At 40.3% G+C, this 22,632-nt stretch overlaps 3 protein-coding genes across 6 annotated transcripts; 2 read left to right on the plus strand and 1 right to left on the minus strand.

Moving 5' to 3' along the window:
* Positions 1 to 1,408: 1,408 nt before the first annotated feature.
* On the minus strand, positions 1,409 to 2,614 carry LOC4326494 (uncharacterized). Its single transcript, XM_015779976.3, has one exon. It carries the CDS (start codon positions 2,523 to 2,525, stop codon positions 1,995 to 1,997), a length of 531 nt encoding a protein of 176 aa, XP_015635462.1. The 5' UTR covers positions 2,526 to 2,614; the 3' UTR covers positions 1,409 to 1,994.
* A 6,589-nt stretch (positions 2,615 to 9,203) lies between these two features.
* On the plus strand, positions 9,204 to 12,775 carry LOC4326495 (uncharacterized). 3 transcript variants are annotated; one of them, XM_015780228.3, is made up of 3 exons: positions 9,204 to 9,410; positions 9,519 to 9,686; positions 11,269 to 12,775. In XM_015780228.3, the coding sequence occupies exons 2-3, from the start codon at positions 9,519 to 9,521 to the stop codon at positions 12,631 to 12,633; spliced, it is 1,533 nt and encodes a 510-aa protein (XP_015635714.1). In that variant the 5' UTR covers positions 9,204 to 9,410; the 3' UTR covers positions 12,634 to 12,775. The 3 variants fall into 3 exon arrangements, with proteins under 3 accessions (XP_015635714.1, XP_015635732.1, XP_015635723.1); XM_015780246.3 differs by lacking the exons at positions 9,204 to 9,410; positions 9,519 to 9,686 and adding an exon at positions 10,875 to 11,033; XM_015780237.3 differs by lacking the exons at positions 9,204 to 9,410; positions 9,519 to 9,686 and adding an exon at positions 10,876 to 11,038.
* A 4,742-nt stretch (positions 12,776 to 17,517) lies between these two features.
* LOC4326496 (dual specificity protein phosphatase PHS1) lies at positions 17,518 to 22,592 on the plus strand. Of its 2 annotated transcripts, XR_010742084.1 has the most exons (11): positions 17,518 to 17,744; positions 17,853 to 17,968; positions 18,355 to 18,577; positions 18,975 to 19,151; positions 19,230 to 19,390; positions 19,473 to 20,472; positions 20,876 to 21,022; positions 21,102 to 21,329; positions 21,424 to 21,581; positions 21,760 to 22,265; positions 22,458 to 22,592. XR_010742084.1 is itself a non-coding variant. In XM_015780630.3 (10 exons), the coding sequence occupies exons 1-10, from the start codon at positions 17,694 to 17,696 to the stop codon at positions 22,112 to 22,114; spliced, it is 2,616 nt and encodes an 871-aa protein (XP_015636116.1). In that variant the 5' UTR covers positions 17,518 to 17,693; the 3' UTR covers positions 22,115 to 22,592. The 2 variants fall into 2 exon arrangements, 1 of the variants encoding a protein (XP_015636116.1); XM_015780630.3 differs by having other exon boundaries at positions 21,760 to 22,592.
* Positions 22,593 to 22,632: the final 40 nt, after the last annotated feature.

The following is a 22,632-nucleotide window of genomic DNA, read 5'->3' on the forward strand; positions in this document are numbered from 1 at the left end:
AAATTTGGAGTTTAGCCCTTTTACATTCATCAACAAACAGAAAATATAGAGTTTATCTTAATCAGAAGTGATATATCAGGAATTAGAAATACAGCACATAAAGGAACTTTGGGAAAACATGAATATAGAAGCAGATCCCTTTGATGCACCTAATGGTAAAAAACTGATGTCAAAAGATTAGGTATCAACAATATGCTCAGAAGTAGTCTCCAAGAGGGAGCATAGATCAATTCAGTTTTCAGGCCAGTAGTATCCAAGAGGGGGCATGAATCCAGTTTTAGGACTAACCTCTTTGAAAGCTGGGTACTAGGTTGTGAATAGGAGAGAAGCAGCAGGTCTACCAATAAGTTAATAGCAACATAGCTTATTTTAATACTGATCATACACATAGATACCACCCAAAAAGAAACACATTACTTTCCATATTTACAGGAAACGGGGTAGATAGCAGCATTACACCACCTGGGAATGCTGTCCTGGGGATACAAGGACATTTTCATCGCCACCTTGTATAAACCTCTCGCAAGTAGCATACCATATTCCTTGACCCCGTTCCTCGATCCCATCAACCCAGGAACAGAAACTTTGAGCCTATGTTCTGGTCCTTAACAGTGGGATCTTAACTGATTTGAAGAATCATACCACATGTTGACAAAGGATGGTCTACTAGAGCTCTTAACATAGAGTAGTTTATATTCAGATAAATAAATGAATAAGACAGTCTTGTGAGCTTGGTTTTTGAAGATAACAATCAAGGCCAACCCCTGTTCTGCTTCAAAAAAGATAACAAATGAACTTACCCCATCTCTAATAAAGTTGTTAACGATTGAAGCCTCTTACACCCCCAAACAAAACAACAACAAAAAAAAAGAACCCTACAACTGTTGCCGAAGCCTAGATATCAACCCTAAACCACGAAGCCAGACATTTTACACCCCTTTCCATAAAAAGAACTGGTTAAACCGTTAAAGGACCCGTAAATGTCTGGATTCACAGCTGAAGAGGGACAAAACAGACATTACTGTTAACATATTGTCAGTTCAAGGCGTAAAATACCACAAGTTAAAGATAACTCGAATTCCCTGTTTATTCTCCCTTTTCATTAGTTACAATCATTACCATATTGCTCAACATATATGAACCATTATTTTATTTACACCAATGAACTAACCGTAGATCAAAAGGCATAGCCAAAAATCAGACTGGTATGGCAGTACCTGCCTCAAAACAAAAGTATCATTCAGCAAATAATATTAGGACAACCACAATTCTTCAATCATCCTTTTCAATCATTGTAAGCATGCCTAAATAACAATATCTGGAATGGACATTATGGCAAACTACTATGTATAAGAATCAGACCGCATCAGACTACATTGTAAAGTAATTTGTGTCAAGAAATTCAACGAAAACAAAACACCACATTCAATTGTTCTTCTATTTCAGTTCGACGAAACAAAGATGGTCCCCCAAACCCATAGAATCACAGGCGGGAGAGCAATTACCCATTTTTTATGATTAACTAAGAAAGAAATACCAGCTTATCAAGTATTCGAGTGCAATTGTTTAACTATTCTATCAGAGATGCAACTCTTAAATCACACTTCTGAATTATTTTAAGCATGCCCAAATGCCAGTAGCTGCAATGGAGATTACAGAATACTACTATGTACAAGAATTCAGACTGCATCAGCCATCAGGCTACATCCTAAAGTAATTTGCATTAAGCAAGCAATCTTGAGTCCAACAAACGAAGATAAAAGGTCATGTTCAATTGTTCTTCAGTTTCAATTCGACGAATTTGTGGCTGTTCCACGATTCGCCAGAAGCGAGTACCACGGAACAGAGATCCCAATCCCCCCAACCTATAGAATCACAGGCAGGTACATATATACAGAAGCGGCAGCGGATTTCAGACAAGAGTGACGAATCCGCCGACACCAGAGACGGGATCAAGGCAGGAGGAGACCGAACCGTGCGAACCCCACCCACCCTCAGCAGACGGTGGGGACGAAGCGCAGCGCCGCCACGCGCGCGGCGAGGAGGCCCGCGAGCCTCCGCACGGCGAACTGGGTGCAGTTGGAGAGCGCGATGAGGCACATGAGCTCGTACACCACCCCGAGCGCCGCCTCCGCCGCGGACCTCCGCGGCGCGGGCACGTCGGGCTCGCCGGACGAGTCCTCCCATCCAGCCCCCGACCCAGACCCGCGGTTCCACCACCACCCCCCTCCTCCTCCTCCACCCCCGCCACCGCCCGGGCCGAAGAAGCCGTCGCCGTCGTCCCCGGAGAAGGGCCCGCCCGCGTCGGAGGGAGGCTTGGATCGGCGGGTGCGGGGGCGGGTGCGCGCGCGGCGGCGGACGGTGGCGGTGGCCGAGGCGGAAGGGCGGCGGCGGATGATGGTGGTGGAGGAGGAGGTGGCGGTGGCGGGGGGGACGGGCGAGGAGGAGGCGAGCGGGCGGAGGAGGAGGAGCGACAGCGGCGGCGGCGGCGGCCTGGAGGAGGGCGCGGCGGCGGAGATCTCCATGGTTGGTGGGGATGGCCGCGCGATCGGAGAAGGGGAAAAGGAAAGGAAGAGACGAAGAGTAGGCAAGTGGGGGAAAAGTTACGTGTGGCGGGTGGTGAGTGACGGTGAGGAGAGGAGAGGAGGACGGGACGGGCACGCGGCGGCGGAGAGGGGGATCTGCGTGGGCCGTGCCCGTGGTGGGATTCCGTCCTCAGGATTCAGACGCTGCTGGGATCTTTCTCCGTCTCGTGTCTGGTTGCTACACCATAAGTTTGATTTTGTGGTTGTGGCAAACCGGGAACGACTAGGATTTATTATACGGACAGGTTTATAGTGGAGATTTGGGTTTGAGCAATCGGAAGCAATCCAATCGAGGCAGATTGAAGGCGGGATAAAGCTTGAGACCTCGTCTTTCCACTTATGTTTACATTTATATTATCTAAAATTTAAATTTTTAATCTTAAATTTAGTGATTTTAAGATTTTTTTTATCGAAGTTTTTTCAGTTTTTATTTTTAAATCGCTGAAAACACGTATATAAAAATTTTATTCACAAATTACTTTTCGTTTGTAAATATGCCATTTCCGATGGCTCCGTAACCCTCGACTGGTTTTTCCGACAAGTTTTGGTGAATATTTTGCCCCTAAAACTGAACAGCACATTTTCATTACTTAGACATACATGAAATTACATTCATATAGTTCAAGAACTATAGAAGAAACGGTTAGGGACTATGGATTATACATTAAAAACACACCTACCGTCTCTTCACATATTTACATTATCCCTTAAAAATATATACAACTAGAATTGATGTCAAATATATATGAGTTCTATTTTATTATAGCCAGGCTTGGAGTAATAATTTAAATAAATGTTGGTGTCGAACAGTATACAATAGAATGTAGATGCGTGATCAACTATTGCATCACATTGAAAATTTTGATAGTACATTTTCTTAATGATAATAGAAGTTACTCCCTCCTAGAAAAGAAACCTCGTACTGGATGAATGTGACATATCCTATTTTATATTTATAGTACTAGAATGTGTCATATCCATGGAGGAAGTACCTTTTAGTCATATCACGTCACATCGGCACAAGTGTACCGCTCTTCTCAAGTAAGCTACAAACTAATTCTAAAATGTTGTTAAACTGCTTATGAACGGTTAACTTATTATTCTTACCTACAAAGTGCTTGCTCCTGGAGTCTTAGGTTTCTTACATTCACCGGTCGGTGTCCTTATCAACGTTAATATAGGACTACTGCATATTTCAGTCATGTTAGCATGGGTCGTTACGTTGTCCTTTGTTCTGTTTGAAATATCCAATATTATTCCATATAGGCTCAAAACATTATTCGTATCGTTCATCATATATATGTTAATACATGATTACAAAATTATGGAAATATGATAATCCTAAACATGCATTGAGTCAAATGAAAAAAAAAAACAAAGCCATTGGATAACTCCTGTACTTATCACAACCATCAATGTATTAGGGCATCCTCAATGTGGTATGAAAATAGTCCACAGGCAATATAATATTTTATTCAGCCAGCTAGCAATATCATGTAATAGTCCATAGTAGAAAGAAAATAGCAAAAACTACCCATTGCACTATGGGTAGGCAAGAGCACAAAAAAAAACCATAGTTGGGCAGTGTCACTATTCATAAATAATAAACAAAAGTTTCAGTAACAGTTGCACAGGTAGCCACTGGCTTTCTGGCCATTTCGCCTAAAAAAACTTTCGCCTACAAAAACTGCACCAAAATACACCAGCTCCATTCATCAAATTTGCTAGAACACAATTAGTTCCAATGAATCCCTCCCACAGAAACATCTCAAGTTTCACAAATTAAGACTCCCCAAACCAATACTCTAAGAGTAGTGACCATATCTCACCTCATACACCACAATCTCAGTTTATCTTTACATCACCAAATTATCCACAAAACTTTAACCCTTTTGGTTCTCCAATAAACCAGCCACCTTTGGCCACTCTCCTCCAGGATTTTTTTTGAAGAGAACACAGCAGGGGAGGCCCCTGCTGTTTGAATAATTTTATTAAAGAAAACAAGAACAAAATTACAACAGATTAATCCAACTTATGATTACATCGTGATATCTCGCAGTAATTCTAAACAACAAAAGGAAGAGGTCACCCTTTAAGAGTTGCCTCCAAGTGATGAAAGAGGGGATCTTTTGCTCGAAGATGAACCCATTCCTTTGTTTCCATATATGCCAAGCAGCATAAAGGAATTTCTCCTTGAACAGCTCCCCTGATAATCCAATTTGGCCCTTATAAACATTGCTTCCAAAGGGAGAGTAGTATCCCATGTAATGCCTAAAAGACTCCAACAATTTTGGGCAAATGGGCATAAAAAGAACAGATGCATTAGGTCTTCAACAGCCGCCGATTGACAAAGAACACAAGAAAGATCACAATCCGGAGGAGCACAATTCTTATAATTTAGCATGAACTTGGTGTTCAATCTATTCATCATGAGTAGCCACCCAAAAACATTTACTTTTGAAACCGCTTTGCACTTCCATAACCATAGAAAGTGGACTGGTTCCTCCAGGATTTCAAGGCGTTCAATACCAAGGGAGCTGGTTGTAACATACTCCATCAAGCTTTCAAGGTTTTCACCTACAAGAGAGTTTTGGTCCCTTACCAACGATGCAATTTGGAGATATTGCCAACAGGCCACCATCTTTGCTGCAATTTAGCTATTCGTCTGGTGCTTGGTGCTGCAGCCAACACCTCTTCCCATGGATCTGAGTCTACTTCTCCATGCCTTGCAAGAGAAAACGAGAAACAACATGTAACCATTGATGAGTCAAGCAGTAGCAATGACGAAGAACCAAGGCGGCATACACACATAAATTGGATTGAAGAAGAGAACATACGACTTCTTAGCTGTTGGTTACACCGCTCAACTGATCCTGTAAAAGGCATCGACATGAAATCAGAATATTACTAAAAAGCTGTGGCTGATGAGTTCAACACCAATGCGCCAACAAATGGACAAAGAGGTCTGTCAAGCAACAAAAGACGCATTGGGGTGATGTGAAGAGAAAGATCACAAAGTTCTATGGAGTACATGGTAGAGTTAAAGCTACCTGGAGCAGTGACATAGCCGTGAACTCAGCCCATGTGATATTCGAAAAAGAAAACAAGGACAAACCTTTCACATTGGAGTATATGTGGAGGGAGGTCAAGGAACTGCCTAAATGGTGTAGAATAGTCCAAGAGAAGAGTGGAAATAAGAGGAGTTGGGGGCGACAGAGAGGGCTGGTGCAATGGCAGCGTGGGGAGGGACGAGAATTGGGCCCAAAGGAAATGAGAATTGGGGAGAATTGAGGGGCTGCTGATTTTTTTACCACTGTGGGACCCTCCTTAATTACTAACAATGTGGTGGTTTCAACTTCTATAGACTAGTATGCCAAATACATTGACGATGCCCTTATGTGTAGTTATCATTCTTTATGAATTACAACAAAAGCACAAAATATTATGTGCACTTATCGTTCTCTTTGTCCAGATAATATCATATAAAACCATTATCTTTTTAATCCAGATTTGTAAGGTAGAATCGGAGCAACAGGGACATGTTTATTGACTTATAGATATTAGTATAGATATTAGCTTTTTAATCTCTGAGGTCTCCATTTTTACTGACTCGTTTTAATAAAAAATGATGCTCCAGTGCTTTCTACTGGTAATATAATAGTACTAGTAGAAATGTTCTAAATCGTTCGTTATATATTAAAGGTAAATTAGTAATTTAATTACTAATGCAGTGATTAAGGGCAACTTTGTCATTTATGTTTTTTCTTGGGCTAGATCGATACATGGTTATCCATTGTACTAGCATCGCTCATATTCCATTAGAAAAGTCAAAAAGTAGGAAAAAAATGTGTAGTCAGTGCTAAACGATGATTATACCTCTTCGCACCTTTTTTTTTCAGAGAATAAGCTCCTCCACGTTTCTACTATACCGCTAACTAGAATAATACTATAAATATATTTTAACCCTTCGATCAAATGAGATCAAATGTTCAAATTGCTTTCTACTACCAGCAAGAGAGTACCGTAGTCGGGCTCTTAATTATATTACTCATGTATGCTCTAATCTAATGTTTCTAGCAACAGGCCGGCACTAACATCATTCGATTGATTTCTTTTTTGTTTTGAGGTTGCTACGTGCGCATATGCCCCCGCACACTCACTGTGTTGCCAACCAGCACGCGAGCTAGCTTACTCGTGCTCGGCGTGTGCCTCCACTTTGATCAGCACCATTTGATTGATTTCTCTCATTTTCTAATAATTTTTACCAACCTCATACGTTTAAATTTTATTCCGAAATAGTAATATTTTTATTACTCTCTCATTGCTTTCGGCCTTTTAATTGAACCAGATCGTTACTTGAGAGCAAATGTTCCAATTTATTATGGCCGGACAGCCGGTTCGGTCCGACCAGTTCCGAATAACTGTGCTATATAAGTTGGTGATTATTGCCAACCGCCTTAATTAAACTTCATCTTGCACTCGGCTGATTCCTGTCAGTCTGTACAAAATGGTTACTCTCATCCAAATTCATCGATCCACGCATACTCATACCGGCAGCGATCAATCATATAACACAGCAATTGTATAAATCAAAATGCCTTGCACTTTTGGGAGATAATTTTCATTGTAGGCCACCGAGTGAGCTCATGCAGTGCTGGCTACGCTCATCTGAATGAGGAAGTAAGTCTATATTTACTCAACCATGAGTCTAATTTTCCTCAACCGTAAAACCAGATATAACATACCCTTAAATATTAAAACCAGATTAATTTACTGATCCCTAAGCGGTTTTGACGGTAGTTTTATCTCTCTTCTAGGTTGCCCAAGGAGGAGGAAGGAGGTCAGCAGGGGTAAGCAGGGAGCTCCTATCGAGCTTGAGCTTGCAGCGGTAGTGGTAGTCTGTGAGGCCGTTAAGCTTAAGTTCACGCGACGATGACTGTAGAAAAGCTTGAGCTCATTTGACGGAGAAGGAGCTCAACCTATAGAATCCATGTGTCGTCGTGGTGCCACATATATAGCAAAGAGTGGAGAGAGTATTGACACGATAGTAGAAGGCGAGGAAGCCATCGATGGCCAAGATTGTCACCTGACCGACAAGGGTAGGTTAATCTAGCAGATTGAGATGGCAGCGACGGCCTCCGAGGGCTCCGGGAAAACTAGGACAATGAACATGGTGGCTTCAATTGCTCCGGGAAGGCTAGGATGGTGGAGGTGGAGGTGAACTATGATGATGGCAGCTATGCAACATGCGGCAGAGGTCAACCCCGCGGCCAGATCCGACCAAACCCCACCCCGATCAAAACCAGCACCGGCAAGAAGGATCTCAAGCTCTGTGGCAGTCTCAACGAGCTCAATCCCTACACGTCCAGCTAGCATGCCCAGCTTGTCAGTGTTCACCACACTAGGGAGGAACTCGGCGGCCGTCATGCCGGAGTGCTAGAGCTCAATAGAGTTGTTCCCAATAACTCCTTCGTTCCTAGTCCAATTTGATGGATCGCCGCCTATGCCAATTGCGGGTTTGATCATCGGCCTCTAGCAACTTCATGGTTGTCACTCTCCTCCAGCTCAAGCTCTCCACCTCCATCTCAAAGTGGTTGTGCTGAGTAGCTCGAGAGAAGAGATGGAGAAAGAGAGAGCGTGGAGGGGTCGACGAGGTATAGTCAATGACATATGAGTACCACCATTTTTAAAAGTTCTGCCCTAACAAATTTCTAGCCACAAATATTTATCTCTTATTGGCACCAATCTAAAACAACGTATCAGCTGTACCTTACTAAAATTTATGTTTGTCATTACCAATATTAGGTTAGCATAAGATTAAAACCCTACTCTACTAATATGACAGCTAGAACAATACTTGTTGGGATCACCTGGGAGTCACTGGCTCACTGCTAACCACGTACAATCTATTGCATTGTAAAGAACAATCAAATAATCAACTACATATGTTAGGACTATCTTATATCTTTAGCTCTATTGGGCTTGTTAGGTTACTTTGTCCCATGCATGTTATACTTACAAGATCCCCCACGGATCCAAACATAGACCCATCCCTGGCCGATATGATTTTAGGTCCCCGCCCAAGTGCACATATATGCCCCCCTCCCCCCAGGGGCATATCCTCATCCCATATGGGAAAATTTCCATCTGTAGCAACCACATAAATATTGAGGGGACTATATATGAAACCAACAAATAAATTTATAGGAGTTAAAATGATCATGCATTGACACTTCACTTCCTTAAAAACTTAGGGATGGATGATTGGTGAGATAGGTGTTCCTTATAATTATAGGGGAGAGGCTATGTGATATATGTGGGAAAAGGAAAAAATAGTAAATAAATTCATGGGCATGGTTTTATTCGCAAACGATTGAAATACTATATGCTTTAGAAAAAGAGACGGGTGGAGCGCGTGAAAACAAACATATCATGCCAAAGCGAACCCTCTGGAAGGACAAGATCACAACGCATAGAAGAGAAAATACTATATGCTTTAGAAAAAGAGACGGGTGGAGCGCGTGAAAACAAACATATCATGCCAAAGCGAACCCTCTGGAAGGACAAGATCACAACGCATAGAAGAGCTATAAAAGATGACCCCACAATTAGCACTAGGAGCATCGATGAATTGAGAAACTTCTCTAGCTTTGTCACCCAAGCGCTCAATTTTTTTACTTACCCCTCATCTCTTTTGTTTATACTTAGCTTTCTGTGTTTCCCATGGATCTCCTTCTTCGTTGATGGATATACTATTGTGGTTGATACTAGTGTTATTATTGCTTATAGATACAATTGATTAATGCCATACATAAAAAAGACAAGGTAATTCTATTTTCTCCTTATCAGTTTTTCAACTCAAATTCTTGTTTATTGCAACCAAAAGTTATTATGTATTAGTTTACTAAATCAAATGTTTTCTCTTTTGATAAGATGCGGGTGAAGATCAGGTCGAAGACGCAGGAATTTTACAGGAATTTCAAATGCGACGATTTAATTATTGTACGGACCGGAACCATGAAAATTCATGGGTTTCAAACAAGGTTCCATCTACATCATCGTGCATGCATCGAGCCAAGGGCTATATCTACCTACAGCTATGTAAGTCCCTCTAGTATGTCTTGTCCAAACAGATTCTAATTTGGCAAAGATGCATTCCCCCGTCTAAAAAAAAACCCCCTCAAATCAAGTCTTTTTTTATGGAGGGTTGAATTGTTCCATTTATCTTTCATTTTTTTCATTAATTTTTTCAGATGTAATATTGTACTCTATGTTCAGGTAACAAGTTTCGTGTTTTTACATATATATCGATGTACAACTAACAGTATTATATATGATTAACCTATTTTACTTGGGTGTTGCTTGTTAGTCTGCTGCTAACATACAAAAGCAATTAAATGTGTAGTAACTGAAAAGGTGGTGAGTCATGGGATAGAGGATATGTGGCACACAAACTATATAGTAGCATACAAAATTAATAAAGTATTAACATACAAAGCTTGTTAGCTATCTGCTAACATATAAGAGTAATAAAGTAGCAAGTACGTGGAGTATAAGTTATATAGCTAGGACCACAATAAACATTACATGATCTATACATGGCAATGCATGTGAACCATGCACTTACTGCAAGCGGCAATCCAGAGTATATGCGTGGACAACCTTGGTATTAGGTAGCTAATTACCAAAATAAGATAGCTGCTTGCGTTACACAATTTACAAAAGACATGCTAGAATTTAAAGTAAAATACAAAGAGGTCTAGCAGGAAAGGAGCCGAAAGTTTGCTTAGTTTGCTAGCAAGGGATCAAGTACTTATCTACCATTCCATTGACCCATGCATATGTTAATTAGTATTGGCTGGAAGCAAGCTAGTATATATAGTATTAGCATGCCTTGACGATGAACGCCTATATTAAAGTAAATAAAAGCAAAACAAATTCCTCCATACATCATGCATGCATCTAGAGCTAACTGTCCATCGATCATCTAGCTAGCTTAGAGATAGATCAGTATGGCACGTCAATTCAGCATAAAGATACATCTGTATGGTATATGAGAAGACAAACATATGGCTGTATATATGGTTCAATTAACAAGCAAATCAAGATAAAACAAAACTACATTGCTTTATTTTGGTTGTCTTTAGCAGAGAGTAGTGTGGAATGCAAGGTTTGGCCTTGTGAGCCCCACAGATATTAAAGCTACCCGTTTCATTGAAAAAGATACACGCAAATCAAACCCACAAGAAACTAATAAACTTTTTTCTTTCTTCAAATCTCTTTTGTTTTCCTTCTCAACATTATAGATGTCTAGAGAAATCTGACCCTTTTGGGCCTATATAAACCATCCTACCTTGCCTAGCATGTTCATCCTCACATCATATTGTGTTCATCCTCATACCACCAACCAATTAGTGCCAGTAGCACATTTCTGCAGTTGTAGTTCAAGTAAGGTGATGCACCTCCTAGCTTATTATTCTTGCACTTACTACTATATATTGGTTTTTGTATTGGTACTGTAAATAGTATTGCTTTGAGAAAAATGTTATTATGTTTGCAATCAAGCTAGCTATCTCTTTCTGTGGGACTGTAAGATCATCTATGATATTTTCATCTTTTTGCTTATTGTTAAACTAGAAAACTAAGAAAAGATAGTAACAAAGTGTATGTGCTTAATATTTAGGTATATCATTCAGAGCAACAAAGGGAAGCAATGAAGCAAACTTTGGATGTACATAGATCGTTGAGGCCACCAATGCCAATGGCTCAACAACAAATGGATGAATTTTGGAGGGACCGACAAAAGGAGATTGAGATGACAAAGGACTTCAGTGAGCACATGATCCCTATGGCCCGCTTGAAGAAGATCGTATCTTCTCAAAAGGGTAACATGATGATGACCTTTGACATGCCAGCGTTCTTATCAAAGATGTGTGAGCTCTTTGTACAAGAACTTGCTGCGCGTGCATGGGCATGTGCCCAATCTCATAACCGATGCATCATACTAGACATGGATATTGCTGAAGCCGTAGCCTCTACTGAGTCTTATGACTTTCTTGTTGATATCCTCCACAATCACAGTGTGAAGCAAAAATCCACTCCTTGTTCTTCCACCAAGCGTTGTAGGTTAGTTGATCAACCTTCTACATCTCACATTCCCCACCAACATCTGCTGCCACAGTTTGCTCCTACATATACTTTGGCCATCCCTATTACTCCTAGTTTAATGCCATTAATTTCTCAATGCACACCATCCTCTTTTCCATCCTTGCCACAAGAAAAGTTCCCATTGATGGCACCCACACCCATTGTGAATAGATCAATGTTGTTTATCAATAATATAGCAAGGGGTCTGGGCTTACAAGGAAACAATATCAATGCAGTTGCCAACAATAATATCCTAGACAATATTGTTGGTTGTAGTAGCCCTGCGGTTCTTGCAAGTATGATGAATCCTGCTTTACTTGGGCCTTCAGGGGCACCACTAAATCCTCCAAACTCCCAATCCTACAACTGCACAATGGATATAATTAACTCCAATGATGCTTGTGGTTCCAATAATAGTAGCGTAATTGTTGCAAATCAAGCAAATATTGCTCCCTCTGGCCATTTTTATCCCATTGCCCTTCAGTCCTCATGCTCGACGTTCTTACATAGTAACAACAATGACACGATTACTGCTATACTGGAGGGTGTAGATATTAGCGACATCATGCATGTTACAAGTGATGTTGATGCTGCTACAAAGGTTTTTAGTGGCCAAGAAGAACAACATGAGAAAGAAACTAATGTTGAGTGGCATCATCAAAATGAGATATATGAAAGTATTGATATAAGAATCATCAATGCTACTACTAGAGATGGTAATAAATGTAGTATTAGCTGGGATGAATTGGGAATGGCCGATGATTCGTTGCTAGATAATTTTTTGGAGGAGCTTCAAGTAAGAAAGGATGATGTTTCGGACACCAGGATTGCGTTCAACAAAGACCCATTCCTTGATGATGCTGTCTTGTCAAATCCAAGCACCAGTAATGGCAACAAGTAAATGAGGTGGCAAGTCTTATTCATCCCCTTTTGTAACAATGAAGTTGTAACATTCCTTCTTGTTTAATATACTGTCTTTTGTTTTGAGAGAAATAAGAGAATTAGAGAATTTATTATATGTTACAATGGAAATTTGAAAAGCATATGCACATGTATGGTGATCCTGAAGATGCGATTTCAGGAAACAACAACGATGACACTAGTCGGTGACGTAGTTGTTCCCCACATATGAGCTATTTCTACAAGGGAGCTCCTATCACTGTAGCTATAGTCATGCACCCCCATGGTGCGCATGCTGTTGCTGTTGTCGATGTTGACCTCATGCACCTCTGCCTTAGACCCCACTTCCAACTCATTCTCTTGTGACTCCAAAGGCAGCATGCTGTTGTCTTTCTCTATCGTCTGTGCCACGCTACTGCTCACTCCCGGGCATGGGCCTAGATTGGGATAACTGTCATTGCCAATAAGAGATGGAGCTCGATTAAGGCAATTTCATCTATTAATTAGAATGTTGAGTCGGTTTGTTAGAGATTTGGTAAGAGACCGCCGTATATGGTCTTATTTGTATTAACTTTAAAAATAATAGACTGAGTTTGTACTCGGCATATAAATATGAACCCCATAGCATTGAAATAAGGGAGCCAATCCAATATAACTTCGGCGCATCGCCATCCTTTTACTTTTCTCGTTTTTAGTGAGTTCTTCGCAAGAGGAAACCCGTCTCAATGGCCTGCGCTATCGGGGCTAACATGTTAGGCTCGATATCACGAGTCATTGCTATCATATCTCTTAGTTAATCTATTCTTAGCTTCTCAATTTAGCTCTATCGGCTGCTGCTCGCTTTAGGGTTTATGCTGGTTTCGGTTAAATTGTCTTGGTAGATTAGATTAGCTAAGGCATCTACCATCCTGAAAAGTGCCTAATTGCTTGATTGTTTAGATTGTATGTTTCTTTTCATACTTTGAGATGCATCATTTCTAGTCGTGCTTAGAACCATGCAAACTAGTCTGCAATTAGACATAATAAGGATAGTATCGGGGTTTCAGCCGATCTTACCTAATATGCATGTTCACTATCTGTTTCATGTATATTCACCACTTATATAGATAGATCATTTTATATAAGCATATCAAGCTTTAGTCGGTATCGGCTAGATTCTTGCACCTTCATGCTTGATTTCTGTTTGATATGTTTTTATGGATCAATTTGTTTATATAAGTTTGTACTAGAGTATTAGCTAGTGCATTATCTTTTCTGCTCTAAATATTGTCACATAAGCTACTTTCATAATATTGTCTTAAATCAATCTATTAAACTCGATAGATAGTATTATAGCCGATTAGGTGTGTTTAGGGTTTATTATTCTTTGATATATCCAGTCCATAGCCGATTTGGTCCAACTCCATCGGCTAAGACCATCAACGATATGCTATCGGCCTATCGGCCGATTGGCTATCGGTCGACTAATTCTGCTTTTATTCTTTTTTGCTGATTGCATGATCAAATCAACTAGCACGCCCTTGACACACTTGAGGTTAGCCTTGGACCTGCACAGGAGTTAAGCAGATATCCCAGGCCGCCGTGCTTTCACATCAAAACAAGCGCACCGATAAGTAGTACCTCTCATCGCTCATGACCAGCATTTCCCTTTTTTTTTATAAGAGATCAGTTTTTTCTCCATCGGCAACCCTTGATTCACCCACGTTACATAGGAAGTTAGGTGATGGGAGATTTGCTCGAGATCTTGTGATCAACGACATCGTCTTCCAGGCTGACGTCCCTCGTTGTCCTCAACTTGGTCAGCCTCGTCCACCATAACCTCCCTGGCATCCTCCCCGTGGCCAGTCAGATACAGCCTCAATGACTGACGTCTTGACCAGTTTGCTTGTCTTAGTAGTAGGGTCCATAGGGGTCGATGTTTGTATTCCATCCTCACAATTCAGCATGGGAATCTTTCTCCGCGTCATGTATAGATGCTATGCCACTTGTGCTTCTCGTATGTTGATCATGTTATTGCCTATGGGCTTTTGCACAACTTGGGTACCATATAGATACATATGGGGCACTTTATAGTAGATATTATGGTTTTGATGATCAAAATCCTAAACCAAGCGACATCACACGACTTGGTTTTGGTTTTTCATGCGAATTTGGTGAACATTTTGCTATCTCAATCTGTAATTTTTATATATCCCCTTAAACTGAACCGTTGAGTTAGGGTGCGGCACCTCTTAATTCTCTTGCAACCAATTGCAAAGCTAAAGACATACATTAACTTACAGTCATATAGTGGACAAAAGCTGCATTTTTCTAATATAAGTGTTTGCTATTTGTTGTAGCTTTGTGAAACATCTAGCTAAAAGTTGTAAAAACAATAATTTTAACAATATGTTTGTAGTTTTATGAAATTTACTCTTTATTTGACTCATTTATGCTCTAAATCTAAAGTTTCTACCAACATGCACATTACTTCTAAGTACTAACATCACATCATTCGATTGGTTTCTGTATAAACCAATGATTGCGTACTACTCTTAGGCCCTCTTAAACTTATTGGCTTGAACTTTTAAGCTAAAGTTTTAGCTTATAAGATTTACTAGATGTTATCCAGTGTGTTGCTGCAGGATAGCTACACATATAAAAAATTGAAAATTTTCCGCTACAGAAAAGAATAAAGCAAAGCGCAATTTTGTCGACGTTTGCGATCGCGACTACGGTATTTGGATGGTATGGGGATCGTTGGTACTAGGGTATATGCAAGATTGAGGTAAAAGAGATAGAGATAGAGATTTTTATACAAGTTCGGGCCCCTTATCTGATAGGTAATAGCCCTACATCCTGTTGGCAGAAGCCGATGTTGCTCTTTATTCATCTGGATCACACAAATACAATATTTGGGACAACCTATTTAGCTGTCGTCGACTTGGCGGCTAGATAACCAACTCATAGTTGATGACAAGGTAGTCTTCCTCCTCGAATCTGTACTCGGCGAGATCAGAGATAGTACTAAATCCCTCTTGCCGGTTTCCGTAGGCACCGGATGGGGTATAGCTAGGCTAATCTCCGATGTCGAGATCTAACGGCTTGTGTTGGCTTGTGGCTTTGTGGCTTCGTAGATTGTGGTGGGTGTATCCCCTCTCCACCTAGGGGGGCTTGTATTTATACCCATAGGTGCCCCCTTGTCCAAGTAAAACTAGGGAAACCAATATGGATATAATCTGATTAGTCCGTCGTTTCCATATAGAACTCTACTCGTCCTTCCTTATCCAGAACTCCTTCTATATACGAGGTTTGTTTCCATATAAGACATGGTATGTGGTGGGCCCTACCGAGCTTAGTCGATTACTATTGGGTATGTGGTATCCATAATCCTGACAAATTTGTAGTTAAAAATTTGAATTAAGATTTTAATGTGTTAGCCTATCAATTTTCTATATACCAAAATCAATAAACAGTGCCAACTACATAGGCTTGCAAGAGAAACAACAAATTCCACATAACCAAGCAGACAACAAAGGTCAAATACACTAAGGATCTAGTCAAAAAATAAAATAAAATAAAATAAGCATCATATGAAAACGATGAAAGTGCATACATATAATTATTAGTGCCATGCATATTAATCCCTGGAGAAATATATACTGCCATAACAAATTTAAGGTATTACATTAAACATAAAATTAATTAAAGACTAATGTACATGAGTAAATGGCTCTTTGTTGATGGATGAAATGGTTGACTCCTTCAACCTTGTTGCAATTATCATTGAACCATATAATTCTCTACAGAATAATCGATGAAACATGAATAATTTCTTTTAACAGAAAATAATGTTTCAAGACGTGTGAGCAAGCAAGCTAACCTGTTAATTAATGGCAATCCATAACGGGGAAACGCTGACCATGGCAGGGACCTAGCTAGTACACAGTAAGCAAATGTTTGGACACAAAAGGAAATCAACTGAAGCATGGCAATGCAAAACAATCTATATATTCTACGCATGTCTGTGAAGTTAATTGAAGATTCAAGGCAATATATGGAGTCAGGCGACTGACTTGAGTTTATATGGTGTTGTTGAGGTTAAGTAATACATGTTTAAATGCCGTGAATAATTTCAGAAGAAGATTAATGGGAAGAAAACAATAAAGAGAATACAAATCACCGGATGGACTGTACAATTGTACTAAAAAGATGATCCATGCATGAAGATATATTTAAGTTGAAGTGCCATAATTGTTCATCAAAACGTACCAAAAATTAGAGAGCAAAGGGACGCAGCTTGTCTGCTCCCCCCGTGTGCTCCCATCCGTACTCCCGTATATGTGGCAACATCTCCATCGTTTTGGCCCATGTACCCGATTACAAACATAAATATTTTTCTATTATAATATAATTATGTAAGATTTTGTTGTAAAGATTTAATTGCAACGAACACAATGGTATAATTGGATTGTAGATCAGATAAATAATTTGAAAGAAAATTTTATAAGAAGAGAAAAAAGCATGCATACTTAACGCTCTTATGCTTCTCAAGTAAATCGGATGGCTGGCAGATCGAGAGACCTCTCGTTTTAGATTTTACGTTAACAAATAATGATACAGTCTTCTTATTTTGTCTCTTTTCTTTTACTTTCGGAAATTTCGGCAGCAGTTTTTAAATTTGAATTCAAAATTTATTTGAAAATTTCGTCCAAAATATTTTTGTTGCCCCCGGATTAAAAAAAGGCAAACCAATAGTTGAAACCCTAATTGACACTACCCTTAAATTTAAGAACTAATCATGTATATTTCACTCTCTTGGAAAAGTTTGAGATGAAGACGGGGAGTAGTTTGTAATCCGTACATGACTACTCTGCTTTTCCACCTCTTCTGCCTCCTATCATGCATTCATGCGAGCACGCCACCTTTCTCTCTCTCTCTCTCTCTCCCTCCCTCCCTCCCTCTCCCCTCTTCTTCCCCTTCCATTCCCGCAAACTTCGCCAATCTGCAACCCAGCCAGGCTCCACACGATTTCGCGAAGAAACCGAAATCCACTCGGTTTTCCTGCGGTAGCATTGGAATATGGAAGAGGGATTCGTGGAATCAGGATCCTTCTCCCGCTCCTCCTCCTTCGTAAGTGCGTCCGAAATGATATCTCAGAACAGGGAAACCATCTCTTTGCTTGGTCTTGTTTGATTGTTCTTGGGAGGTTTCGTTACCCTCGATCTCGGTTTCTTGCAGGGTGGGTTCGAGGAATGGATGGCGCTGGTGAGGAAACGCAATGGGAGTGGGACGCCCTCCTCGTCGTCTCCGCAGCAGCCCAGGTCTGGTGGATTTGCTGCCCAATCTTCAGTCAGGTATATATCATTTGTCTCCCGTTGATGTATTAACGATGAAAGATTTGCATCTCCGTTGTACTTTCGTTTTCCATGTCTGACCCTTACATGGATATAGATTGTACTATTAGATTAGCATGATTCGTATTGTGATATTTTTTTTTTGTAATTGTGTTTAGATTATCACCAATTCACCATATCAGAGAAAATGAACAAGATACTTGTTTATAGATGTACTAAAGCATGATTTCTGCTCATTCATTGTAGAAGGATACAGTGACATGATTTCAACTGTGGCATTATGGGCACGATGTTCTTAGATTGCCTCATTGGATGAGGTTCTTGATAAAGCTCATATCATTCAGTATCTGCTAATTAATATGGTTTCTGTGCACTATATTTTTCAGTTCAGAAGGACTAGAACTTGGTCACCCTTATAGCGATGCGATTGACTATAGCTTATCATACCAACTACCAACAACAAGCTTATGGGATAGGCTTGGGAGGGTTACTATGATGGACATCGAGTCAAGTGACTTCAACTGGAGCTCTCTCTCTTCACTGCACCATACAAAACATACTGATACTAGTACAGAACCCTACGAGGATGACACCAGCAGAAGTTTTGAGGTCTATTGTTTTCACTTGTATCTTTTACAGATTATGTTTTGCATTGTTGGAAAATGTTGTCAATACTAGTTATAATATCATTTTTTTTAGAAAACAACAGCAGGAGCTCTGCCGGAATTTGATTAGAGATATAAAAACATAGTTATACTGTCATTTCCCAACAAAATTTTATTACCATATACTTTTATCTGTTTTCGAATTCCATTACAAAGTGTACATCTTTGCAACTGCATCGTAGATATGTATCTATCAGCATAAGCCTAAAGGCCAGTGCATTATCCTGCGAGAGACTTCATGTCCATTAGCATTCCCCTTCATATGAATGTTCAAAATAAATATAAATTTTGTTTATTTGTCATGTCTCTAGCTCATTTTCTACATGTATCTTTCTTCATAGGTTACAGTAAATTCTGGAGGAGTTGTTTTCATTGCATTATTCAAAACATCTGAATATGATGACCTTCCGTCCAAGGAGACTGCAGCGGTCATTAAAATAGCGCCTTCAAGGATGGCCACTCAATCAGAACGCTTTGGCTATGAACTTGCGAAATGGCTTGGAGTGAGGACTCCTCAGGTGAACACCCACTTTGCTTGCTGGAATTCTGGTTAACCATAAAAATATTACATTGCACTACTCTGTTGGCCAATGCAGGGCAGAGTGATTCACAACTTCTCATCTGAATGGCATCAAATGAAGGATGCAGTTGAGAACGCTCGGGATGCAGCGATATCTTCTTGTGATGAACTCGAGGAAATGATTTGCACTGAGATGCTAGAGGCGCTCGAATTGAGCCGATGCTTATTCCTAATGAAGTATACACATCAAGCTACCAGTAATGTACATGACGGAAATGGTCCTTCCTTAACATGAAAGAATTTTTGTGCTGTTTTGCAGTTATGTACATGGCTCCCCTCTGCTAGAGAACACAATGCCATTTGATTCACATGATTCTGCTGAAAAAACTGCTGAAGCTTTAGGAAGGGTCTTGATACTGGACCTTGTACTGAGAAATGAAGACAGGTTGCGATGCCGCCCCCTTGGTTGGCGGGGAAATTACGCAAATTTACTTGTTGCCGACAGGAATGCTTATGCAAACCTCGATTCATTAGATGATGTTTATGATTCTGCAATCATTCGTTACAAGCCAGAGATCATCAGAAGCCCTCAGAATCGGAAGCCGAGAAGAGCAGTTTCAATAAGTGGCAGTATTGGCTCAGATACATCTGATCTCATGTTGCCGGACAATCCTAGTCAGCCTGAGATTTCCAGCTTTCACATCATAGCCATTGATTCAGGTGTTCCACGCAGACCGCCTGCTTGCAAACGGGCGAAAGATCAAGAGAGCTATCCAAAGCTTGTGGAACTTACACTCAACAATTGGGATTACTCTTCTAACCTTTTGTTTGAACTGTCATTTGGAAAACTCGGTATCCCAGGACCTGAAGAATTTGATGTGTCATCTGATCTTAGTTACCATTCTCCTCTGTCCGAAAGTGATATGGTAGCTGCGGTGAATTCCTTCCGAGGAGGTTTTCGTAGTGCTTTGAGGGACCTTCAACGATTCCACATTTTCCTTGTCACACTTTACCAGAAGCTGGATGGTCTATTGAAAATCTTTTTCAATCTTATGTATAAAGTATTAAATGAATATGACAGGGAAGACGCTGGTTCATCTGATTCACCGTGTTCCACAGAGACACACATGGATTCACATGATTCTGAAGTTCCAAAGCATATGCGTAGGCCTTCCCGTACTTTATCCCGTGACAATTTTGACCTATCATCTCCTTCCAGTCGAGAGAACTTTATGATTAAGAATTTCAAAGGAAGCAGTGATGCTTCCCGTGGATTGCGGCTGACAATGAAACTACGGGATTTTAATAAGTATGCTAAGGTTAACACCTTTTGGAGTGCACATTTGAAATTTCATTTTCTTAAAATATTACATGAGCGCCTGTCTAATGTCTAGTTTTTTCTTCACACTTTTGATGATCGAAAATTTTCATGCTGTCATATCAGATGGGAAGATATAAAAGATGTCAAATAGGTCATCCTGAAAATAGCAAACTGGATGAAACCAAATACCTGTCAGTAAATGGTGTCAGCATCTTTTTTTAAAAATGAAATGGTTTCAATATTTGGAACACTAGTTTGATGCTAATTGAACATTTAATTTGCAATACTTACAGATCAGTTCTCGACAATTATTTCCATAATGCAGATTTTATGAAGATTACCTCTTGTTTTTCGAAACTTCATCAACTGATTCTATTCATCATGGTATAAAATATTTACAGGCAGACGGTGAATTATGCAAAGAAATAGAACAATGGAATGACATGCTCAGGACAGAAGTTGTGAAATTGTGTCAAGACAACAGTTTTAACACGGGTTTCTTTGAAGGAATAGATAATAGCATTGCAGTTGATGCTTATGAATTGAAGGTAATCCTAACGTGCCCATCTTTCAAGCAACTAACTATACATCGCAGTAATGGAAAATAACAGGAAATTTTGCTTACAGGTTCGACTTGAGCACATTCTTGAGAGGATATCATTGATTTCTGATGCTGCAAGCACCGAGCGTCCCTCTCAGATCACGGATTATTTGTATATTGGTGGTGCTCTAGCTGCTCGGTCAACATATACACTTAAACACCTTGGCATAACCCATGTTTTATGCTTGTGCGCAAATGAAATTGGGCAAGCAGAATCTCAGCAGCCTGATCGTTTCGACTATCAGAACTTCTCAGTAAGTATACCTGAGAAAGTTTGAGGAAAAACTTCTAGAGCTTCGGACTAATTGTTTTGTTTCCTTGCAATGCTTCATTGTTTCATTTCTGTAGATTAACGATGATGAAAATGCAGACATCAGTGATGTCTTCCAAGATGCTTCAGATTTCATTGATTATGTTCAACACCTACATGGCAAAGTACTCGTCCATTGTTTTGAAGGAAAAAGTCGGAGCGCAACTGTTGTTCTTGCTTACCTGATGCTGAGAAAGTAAGGCTGCATAATAGTAACTTTGTTATGCCTTCGTTCTTGAAATTATAGTTATTGTATTACTTTCAAGAAACTCGATAATATACTATTTATATTTCCTTTATGGGTGAATGCCACATATCATTTTTTTTTTGCTGCTCAATGAGACTTCTTGACCTGCCCACTGTTTCATGCCCAGAAAATTCACTCTTCTGGAAGCATGGAACATGCTAAAGAAGGTGCACCGACGAGCGCACCCGAACGACGGCTTCGCCAAGGTCTTGTTGGATCTTGACAAGAAACTGCATGGTAAAATCTCCATGGAGTGGCACCACAGGAGGCCTGCAATGAAGGTGTGCCCCATCTGCGGCAAGAACGCTGGGCTCAGCAGCAGCTCACTGAAGCTCCACCTGCAGAAGGCGCACCGGAAGATATCGTCGGGGAGCGTCGACACCGCCATGAGTCTGGAGATCCAGAAGGCGGTGGAGGCGATCAAGGCTGGGCGTGGCGGCGGTGACAGCCCGACGCATAGCGCTGAGAAGGTTACTTCCTGAACTCTTTGTGATGCTAGGGCTGGTGATGTTCGCTGAGCCACAGCTTGCATCACATCCTGCATCTCCCAGATCATGCGGCAATGTGTTACTTCACTTTATGAGCAAAACTGTACTACACCTGAAATTTTGACCAAATTATATATATATAGGGGTTGTTCAGATTGTAGCCTAAATAAACCTTACCAAATTTTGGCATTGGCAAGTTGACAATATTACCAAAATTTTGACAAGATTCCTTATGTATTTACCAAATTTTGACAACAAACTAAATGTAGGCACTTTTTTGGCAACCTTGTTAAAAATTGGTATGGTTGAAAATGGCATCAATCTAAACAGCCCCTAGAATACGATTTGTGCAGTGAGATGCCGAATTAGAGATGATTAGCATGATTCCGAAAGATTTTTCGCTTTTATCTCAACTTGTTCACCTGCACAAGTTTCCTTTTGTGGCTGAGTAAAAGAGCCTGTCTTAACTTCAGCGTTGTCTAATTTTGGTCCATGGTTCTGAGCAACGTGGC

The sequence above is a fragment of the Oryza sativa genome, chromosome 1, assembly GCF_034140825.1.
Source record: "Oryza sativa Japonica Group chromosome 1, ASM3414082v1".
NCBI classification, from domain to species: Eukaryota; Viridiplantae; Streptophyta; class Magnoliopsida; order Poales; family Poaceae; genus Oryza; species Oryza sativa.

Bases quoted from the DNA above. Each gene is read 5' to 3' on its own strand.
- LOC4326494 (XM_015779976.3), bottom strand. From the start codon at position 2,525: ATGGAGATCTCCGCCGCCGCGCCCTCCTCCAGGCCGCCGCCGCCGCCG.
- LOC4326495 (XM_015780228.3), top strand. From the start codon at position 9,519: ATGCGGGTGAAGATCAGGTCGAAGACGCAGGAATTTTACAGGAATTTC. The intron at 9,687-11,268 runs GTAAGTCCCTCT...CTTAATATTTAG, and splicing joins CTATATCTACCTACAGCTAT to GTATATCATTCAGAGCAACA.
- LOC4326496 (XM_015780630.3), top strand. From the start codon at position 17,694: ATGGAAGAGGGATTCGTGGAATCAGGATCCTTCTCCCGCTCCTCCTCC. The intron at 20,473-20,875 runs GTTAACACCTTT...AAATATTTACAG, and splicing joins ATTTTAATAAGTATGCTAAG to GCAGACGGTGAATTATGCAA. The intron at 21,023-21,101 runs GTAATCCTAACG...TTTTGCTTACAG, and splicing joins TTGATGCTTATGAATTGAAG to GTTCGACTTGAGCACATTCT.